General features: G+C 47.5%; 1 protein-coding gene across 1 annotated transcript in view; it reads right to left on the bottom strand.

The window, feature by feature from the left end:
* Positions 1–2,672: 2,672 nt before the first annotated feature.
* The window catches only part of ephb4a (eph receptor B4a), a 64,870-nt gene continuing 58,075 nt past the window's right edge, over positions 2,673–9,467 (bottom strand). Inside the window, 5 exon segments of the mRNA XM_082958246.1 lie at positions 2,673–4,188; positions 4,653–4,811; positions 5,280–5,623; positions 7,299–7,514; positions 7,919–8,166. Coding sequence (XP_082814372.1) covers positions 4,083–4,188; positions 4,653–4,811; positions 5,280–5,623; positions 7,299–7,514; positions 7,919–8,166 — 1,073 coding nt within the window. The 3' untranslated portion in view covers positions 2,673–4,082.

Below are 9,467 nucleotides of genomic sequence, written 5' to 3'. Positions count from 1 at the left end.
ACAGACTGGTTGACAGAGAGATGGATGGACATACTTATAATTGAATAGATAAAACTAAATGTTGTAACGTTAGTCTCCAACTACCAAGAGGTACTTTCCTTAGAGTCTGAAGAAGATGTCTATATGGAATGATTGTTATAAAGTAAGCAGACACAGTTCTTAACAACCTCCACTATATACACAGACTCTCTCACACGCACATACACACCTGTCTTTCTGCTCTGTCTCTCCCTAGGCCCCCACCACCCTGCCTCCACACTTGAGTGCACACAGGAATGTAAGGGGAATGACACAATCCTTTAAGTGCTGAAACCTGATTGGCCCAGTCTTTTATCTCTTCAACAACAGCCCTAATGGATAGGCATTCAGATAGGGGTTAAAGGTCACGCAGACAGACACTAGGAACCAGAGCTAGCTCACTACCCATCTATCTCTCACACACACCCACTCACACACAGACACACACACTCATATGCACGCACACCGCCTGGGACTGCCTATGTTGAAAATATCCAATTATAAAACCATTTCAAACTGGGACTCTCCAACTCTTTTGTTTGCGAGGGGATTTAACAGCAGGACTGAATGGCAGATTTCTACAGCAACCCCCAATAAATGTTGATTTGGTTCGAAGTGTGGGTCTGGAGAGGGCATTTATTGTTTTACATTGGGGGAAGGGTCAGAGGTCAGTGGGCTTGGAGGGGTCATCCTCTCATTGTTTATTTGCAGCACATGAAAGCCTCTGTGACACACTTCCTCTGAAACAGCAGAGTGCAGGGCACAGGAGGGCCATGGGACCTGGGACTGACTCAGCAACAACACAGATAATAGAAGCACATACATTATCTTTAATGCTTTGAAAAACCCAACACCCAGATGAAGATTATAGTCTGTGTGAGGAAGTCAATAAATCAATCAAATGTATTTATAAAGCGCTTTTTAAATCAGCAGATGTTCTATACAGAAACCCAGCCTAAAACACCAAACAGCAAGCAATGCAGATGTAGAAGAACAGTGGCTAGGAAAAACTCCCTAGAAAACGAAGAAGAATCATAGAGAGGAACCAGGCTCTGAGGGGTGGTCAGTCCTCTTCTGGCTGTACTGGGTAGAGAGGAACCAGGCTCTGAGGGGTGGTCAGTCCTCTTCTGGCTGTACTGGGTAGAGAGGAACCAGGCTCTGAGGGGTGGTCAGTCCTCTTCTGGCTGTACTGGGTAGAGAGGAACCAGGCTCTGAGGGGTGGTCAGTCCTCTTCTGGCTGTACTGGGTAGAGAGGAACCAGGCTCTGAGGGGTGGTCAGTCCTCTTCTGGCTGTACTGGGTAGAGAGGAACCAGGCTCTGAGGGGTGGTCAGTCCTCTTCTGGCTGTACTGGGTAGAGAGGAACCAGGCTCTGAGGGGTGGTCAGTCCTCTTCTGGCTGTACTGGGTAGAGAGGAACCAGGCTCTGAGGGGTGGTCAGTCCTCTTCTGGCTGTACTGGGTAGAGAGGAACCAGGCTCTGAGGGGTGGTCAGTCCTCTTCTGGCTGTACTGGGTAGAGAGGAACCAGGCTCTGAGGGGTGGTCAGTCCTCTTCTGGCTGTACTGGGTAGAGAGGAACCAGGCTCTGAGGGGTGGCCAGTCTCTTCTGGCTGTACTGGGTAGAGAGGAACCAGGCTCTGAGGGGTGGTCAGTCCTCTTCTGGCTGTACTGGGTAGAGAGGAACCAGGCTCTGAGGGGCGGTCAGTCCTCTTCTGGCTGTGCCAGATGGAAATTATAAGAGTACATGGCCATTAAGGCCAAAATGTTCTTATATGCCTCAAGATGACCAGCAGGGTCAAATAATATTCACAGTGGTTGTAGAGGGTGCAACATGTCAGTGCCTCAAGAGTAAATGTCAGTTGGCTTTTCAATGCCAAGCATTCAGAGGTCGAGACAGCAGGTGCGGTAGAGAGAGAGAGACAGAGACAGAGAGAGAGAGTCAGAAAACACAGTCTGTGGTGAGCTCTCTGTGGGCTGCTCTGAGATGGGGCAGTGGACGTGCTGTTAACAGGGTAGTTAGTAGCAGGGTGAGAGCAGAGCACCACTCCGGAGGACTAAGGGCTGAGAACACACAGGAGAGGGTCAGAGAACAGAGTCAAGGACAAGCTGAGAGGTCTCTGGGGTACGGGTTGTCCCTCTGAAGGAAGGAGCAGGAGAGAGAGGAATGTCCGTGAGGGAGATAAACTGAAATGGGTGAGGGTTGGGGGGGGTGTAGGCTCAATTCCCAAACCACAACCCCCCTCCCACTCCCTCACTGTGGAGGTCACAATATCTGTGGGGAGGAATGTTTGAAACAAGAGCTGCCAAAGAAACGGATCACCTTAAAACGATTACAGGAATATGGATAATATACTGAAGTTGGCTGTGTATATGTGTGAATGTGTGTGTGTACTCCATTTTTGGGGTGCTTCACTTAGTATGCATGAGAGTGTGTGGGCTTACTTGTGTTTCACTTTGTATGTGTGTGTGTGTGTGTGTGTGTGTGTGTGTGTGTGTGTGTGTGTGTGTGTGTGTGTGTGTGTGTGTGTGTGTGTGTGTGTGTGTGTGTGTGTGTGTGTGCATTAATGTGTGTGCATTTGAGAACTCTAAAGGGAGTGTGTAATGTGTGTGTTATAACAAGCTCAGTTGCCTGTTAAATGAGGAGCAGGAGTCCTAGGTGATAAACACTGGTGTGTCTTTATTGGGACTGAATACACATTACACACAGAAAGGATGGGGGAATCAAAACATACTTATCTACACAATATTTTAAAAGGCAACTTTATAAAAGATAGGTCCCTGTTTTCATAACAGATCCTCAATGTGAAGACCACTTACCCACAATCCTTTAGTGAACAAGGAAGCACACAATCTCCCCAAACATAAACATGTGAAACTGGTGGCATCTGAAGGGACTTTGAATGGTAGATCTAACTGTATCACCCTGGGAGGGCTTTCCGCTTTATAGAAAAGGCATTTTGATTTCAATTCACATGGAAGATCAAATGGCACTCGAGCAAGACGGAAACACACCACCAATAATATCAACCAAGTAATGAGAGGCCAGACTGATGTCTGTCCAGGTCAAGTCGTCCAATTAGAAAATACTTAAGCAGTGTTCTCTTGGTCTCGTTGACCACGGTCAGGGACCTCCTTCAGTCTGAGTGTGTGGAAGTGAGCTGCCCAGTCCAGCAGCAACAGGAAGTGGAAATGCCCAGCCAGCCATACCCCAAGAGAAACACAGGAAGTACTGCAGCTTCTGAGAGGAGCAGAGGTGTAGTCAGACAGAGATCTCTATCTCGGACTAAAAAACCCAACTTCTCTGTTCAATCCTGCTCTCCTCCCACACAGCTGACCCAGGAGAGTCATGCACAGTCACTGAGGAAGATGAGGAGAGGAATGCTTGTATGACTACAGTCTGTTCTGGTCTAAATGCCTACATTACCCATAACACCTGAGGAAAGGCAAGGCATTTTGAAACCAAAGGAAAACGTGATCCATCCGATAAGAGTCCAAACACACATTTTCCAGTCCATTGAAAGAGCTGTTATCACATCATCGTATAATCCACATGGATGAATAATCCAAGACACAACATTTGTGAAAGTGTCACCATGTTGCAGTAGCGTAGTCCGCTACTGGCTAGTTCATATTCTTCATCATGAAATACACCAATAGAAAAGCTGTAGTCCTTAGGTTGGCGTTGATCTGTGCTTCCACTGGTATCACCAGTGTGTTTAGGACCACAGGTAAACATTGAAGCAGTGAAGCAGAGGAGTAGTGAGGGTGAACTGGCCAGTGAGCCAGTCTCCCACCAGACCCCAGCACCAGGCCTGACTGACCGCTCGGTGGTCAATAAGGACAGGTTGAACAGGTTGTAGGAAGGTCATCTATTATAAGTTCGTATTGAGGCTCTGTCACTACACTGATGGACTTCATGTCTAAGAACGGACTGGTGCCAGGGTGAGGAACTGCGTGGGTGCAGAACCACAGGGTGCTGGATAGGTCCATGGGTGTGTGATGTTCTGTGTGGTGTGTGCGTGCTGGTGTCTGTGTTGGGTCAAGGGTCAAGGTGAGTTGTGCAGGGGTTAGAAGCGTATGGTTCCAGGGCTCTTGGTCATGGTCAGAGTCTGGATGCTAGACAGGATCTTCCTCTGATGTCCAGCCAGGATCACTCCCAGACGCAGCAGGTCCCTGAGGAGAAGGACATACTGTTAGATAAACAGACAGACAGACAGACAGACTGACGCATAGGCAGACAGACAGACAGACAGACTGACTGACGCATAGGCAGACAGACAGACAGACAGACAGACAGACAGACAGACAGACAGACAGACAGACAGACAGACAGACAGACAGACAGACAGACGCATAGGCAGACAGACAGACAGACAGACAGACACAGACAGACAGACAGACAGACAGACTGATAGGCAGACAGACAGACAGACAGACAGACAGACAGACAGACAGACAGACAGACAGACAGACAGACAGACAGACAGACAGACAGACAGACAGACAGACAGACTGATAGGCAGACAGACAGACAGACAGACAGACAGACAGACAGACAGACAGACAGACAGACAGACAGACAGACAGACAGACAGACAGACAGACAGACAGCTACATTGTTGTAGGTGTGAACTCACTCAGCAGTGATCTGGGCCAACAGGTCTACAGAGGTGAATCCAGCCTGGAGGAAGCTGTCCTCGTAGCGCTCCATCTTGATGGCCCTCAGCCACTCCCCCACGGAGCCACACGCTGAGGGGGCCGGGGGGGCCCGCTGGTCCAGCAGGGGGTGGGAGGGCCTGGGGACAGGGGACACACACAGAGACACGTCACACACACACCAGGGGCCTCACAGGCAGGTCTACGGAGTAGGGGCGGGATCTAAGGCTGCATAAGTGACAGGCAACAACAATGGCTGCTGGAGGGGAGGGGGCATGGGCCAGGCTGTGAGTGACAGGTCAGTATTTGGGGAGGGAGAGGGGGAGAGGATAGGCACAGCTAGAGCCTGACAGGTCACAGCAGGACATAGGAGCAGGACAGAGGAGAGACAGTAGACTGTCTCTTTGAAAGACAGGACTGTATTCTAGGAATGAAGTAGTGGAGACTGGGGCTCTATTAGGGGACAGGACATACAGTACTCCAGCTGGTTAGACAGTCATTTCCCTGTCTTTACCTCAGGCTTTGTGTTTAAACCCACACAACCTTCTCTGACTCTCCACACACCCACCACACCCAGCCCTCTCGCCTATAGCTCTGTACCCACTCACCCTGCACCCTCCTGGGCCATGATCTTGAGCGAGGCAGGGTTGCGGATCAGCTTGTCCAGGGCGCTGACGATGGCGGCAAAGCGAGGGCGGGCCGAGCGCTCCTTCTGCCAACAGTCCAGCATCAGCTGGTGGAGGTGGGTGGGGCAGTCAGGGGGTGGGGGTAGGCGGTAGTCCTGCTCTATGGCGTTGATCACGTCCTGGTTACTCATGTCCCAGTAGGGCCTCTCTCCGAATGACATGACCTCCCACATGACGATGCCGTAGCTCCAGGCGTCGGAGGCTGAGGTGAACTTCCTGAAGGCGATGGCCTCTGGGGCGGTCCAGCGGATAGGGATCTTACCACCCTGATAGAAGACAGGAGTCAACAACCACACACCATGACCATATATAGTCAACAACCACACACCATGACCATATATAGTCAACAACCACACACCAGGACCATATATAGTCAACAACCACACACCAGGACCATATATAGTCAACAACCACACACCATGACCATATATAGTCAACAACCACACACCATGACCATATATAGTCAACAACCACACACCAGGACCATATATAGTCAACAACCACACACCATGACCATATATAGTCAACAACCACACACCAGGACCATATATAGTCAACAACCACACACCATGACCATATATAGTCAACAACCACACACCATGACCATATATAGTCAACAACCACACACCATGACCATATATAGTCAACAACCACACACCATGACCATATATAGTCAACAACCACACACCATGACCATATATAGTCAACAACCACACACCAGGACCATATATAGTCAACAACCACACACCAGGACCATATATAGTCAACAACCACACACCAGGACCATATATAGTCAACAACCACACACCATGACCATATATAGTCAACAACCACACACCAGGACCATATATAGTCAACAACCACACACCATGACCGTATATAGTCAACAACCACACACCAGGACCGTATATAGTCAACAACCACACACCAGGACCATATATAGTCAACAACCACACACCATGACCATATATAGTCAACAACCACACACCAGGACCATATATAGTCAACAACCACACACCAGGACCATATATAGTCAACAACCACACACCATGACCATATATAGTCAACAACCACACGCCAGGACCATATAGAGTCAACAACCACACGCCATGACCATATATAGTCAACAACCACACACCATGACCATCTGTAGTCAACAACCACACACCATTACCATATATAGTCAACAACCACACACCATGACCATCTGTAGTCAACAACCACACACCAGGACCATATATAGTCAACAACCACACACCATGACCATCTGTAGTCAACAACCACACACCAGGACCATATATAGTCAACAACCACACACCATGACCATATATAGTCAACAACCACACACCATGACCATCTGTAGTCAACAACCACACACCATGACCATATATAGTCAACAACCACACACCATTACCATATATAGTCAACAACCACACACCAGGACCATATATAGTCAACAACCACACACCATTACCATATATAGTCAACAACCGCACACCATTACCATATATAGTCAACAACCACACACCATTACCATATATAGTCAACAACCACACACCATTACCATCTGTAGTCAACAACCACACACCATGACCATATATAGTCAACAACCACACACCATTACCATATATAGTCAACAACCACACACCATTACCATATATAGTCAACAACCACACACCATTACCATCTGTAGTCAACAACCACACACCATTACCATCTGTAGTCAACAACCACACACCATTACCATCTGTAGTCAACAACCACACACCATTACCATATATAGTCAACAACCACACACCATTACCATATATAGTCAACAACCACACACCATTACCATATATAGTCAACAACCACACACCATTACCATCTGTAGTCAACAACCACACACCATTACCATATGCACACACACACAATGGGAAGAACAGGGTGCAGTAGTCTCACCAGAGAGCTGGTGTAGGTGGGGTCTGAGGAGTTTTCCTGTAGGAAACGGGACAGGCCGAAGTCAGACACCTTACACACCAGGTTACTGTTGACCAGGATGTTGCGGGCGGCCAGGTCTCTGTGGACGTAGCTCATCTCAGACAGGTACTTCATGCCCGACGCGATGCCACGCAGCATGCCCACCAGCTGGATGGGAGTGAACTGACCATCGTTCAACTACAGAGGAGAGACGAAAGAGTTAGAGATCTGGGAGAAACAATTCAATATGTGTGTAAGAGGGATGGGTTGAGGGAGAGTCAGAGACCAGAAGTGACACAGTGAAATAATGACCCATAAGGAAGGGGTTGTGTGTGTGTGTGTGTGTTTGTGTGTGTCTGTGTGTGTTTGTGTGTGTCTGTGTGTGTTTGTGTGTGTCTGTGTGTGTGTGTGTGTGTGTGTCTGTGTGTGTGTGTGTGTGTGTCTGTGTGTGTGTGTGTGTGTGTCTGTGTGTGTTTGTGTGTGTCTGTGTGTGTTTGTGTGTGTCTGTGTGTGTGTATGTGTGTGTGTGTTTGTGTGTGTGTGTGTGTGTCTGTGTGCGTTTCTCTGTGTGTGGAAGGCTCAGAGATGGTATATAGACTGACCCTAAGGAAGGAGTCAAGCGCTCCGTTCTCCATGAACTCAGTGAGGATCATGACGGGACAGGAAGCAGTGATGATGCCCTCCAGGTGGATGATGTTGGGGTGCTGGAACTGGCCCATGATGCTAGCCTCCGACAGGAAGTCCCGCCTCTGTTTGTCCGTGTAGCCACTCTTCAGGGTCTTGATGGCCACGTAGTTCTCCTTCTTTCCTGGGACCTTCAGCCTGCCCCGACACACCTCCCCAAACTCCCCTAGAGACAAGCAAGGGAAACATGAGTCAGTACAGTACATAACTGTTAGTACAGCAGCCTATCCACCAGTCTGTTTAATAATATCACAGAGAGATAGCCTATCCACCAGTCTGTTTAATAATATCACAGAGAGACAGCCTATCCACCAGTCTGTTTAATAATATCACAGAGAGACAGCCTATCCACCAGTCTGTTTAATAATATCACAGAGAGACAGCCTATCCACCAGTCTGTTTAATAATATCACAGAGAGACAGCCTATCCACCAGTCTGTTTAATAATATCACAGAGAGACAGCCTATCCACCAGTCTGTTTAATAATATCACAGAGAGACAGCCTATCCACCAGTCTGTTTAATAATATCACAGAGAGACAGCCTATCCACCAGTCTGTTTAATAATATCACAGAGAGACAGCCTATCCACCAGTCTGTTTAATAATATCACAGAGACAGCCTATCCACCAGTCTGTTTAATAATATCACAGAGAGACAGCCTATCCACCAGTCTGTTTAATAATATCACAGAGAGACAGCCTTTCCACCAGTCTGTTTAATAATATCACAGAGAGACAGCCTATCCACCAGTCTGTTTAATAATATCACAGAGAGACAGCCTATCCACCAGTCTGTTTAATAATATCACAGAGAGACAGCCTATCCACCAGTCTGTTTAATAATATCACAGAGAGACAGCCTATCCACCAGTCTATTTAATAATATCACAGAGAGACAGCCTATCCACCAGTCTGTTTAATAATATCACAGAGAGACAGCCTATCCACCAGTCTGTTTAATAATATCACAGAGAGACAGCCTATCCACCAGTCTGTTTAATAATATCACAGAGAGACAGCCTATCCACCAGTCTGTTTAATAATATCACAGAGAGACAGCCTATCCACCAGTCTGTTTAATAATATCACAGAGAGACAGCCTATCCACCAGTCTGTTTAATAATATCACAGAGAGACAGCCTATCCACCAGTCTGTTTAATAATATCACAGAGACAGCCTATCCACCAGTCTGTTTAATAATATCACAGAGAGACAGCCTATCCACCAGTCTGTTTAATAATATCACAGAGAGACAGCCTATCCACCAGTCTGTTTAATAATATCACAGAGAGACAGCCTATCCACCAGTCTGTTTAATAATATCACAGAGAGACAGCCTATCCACCAGTCTGTTTAATAATATCACAGAGAGACAGCCTATCCACCAGTCTGTTTAATAATATCACAGAGAGACAGCCTATCCACCAGTCTGTTTAATAATATCACAGAGAGACAGCCTATCCA

This window comes from Salmo salar, chromosome 11, assembly GCF_965601325.2.
Source record: "Salmo salar chromosome 11, fSalSal1, whole genome shotgun sequence".
Taxonomy (NCBI): Eukaryota; Metazoa; Chordata; class Actinopteri; order Salmoniformes; family Salmonidae; genus Salmo; species Salmo salar.
This window is presented reverse-complemented; position numbering and strand designations above follow the sequence as displayed.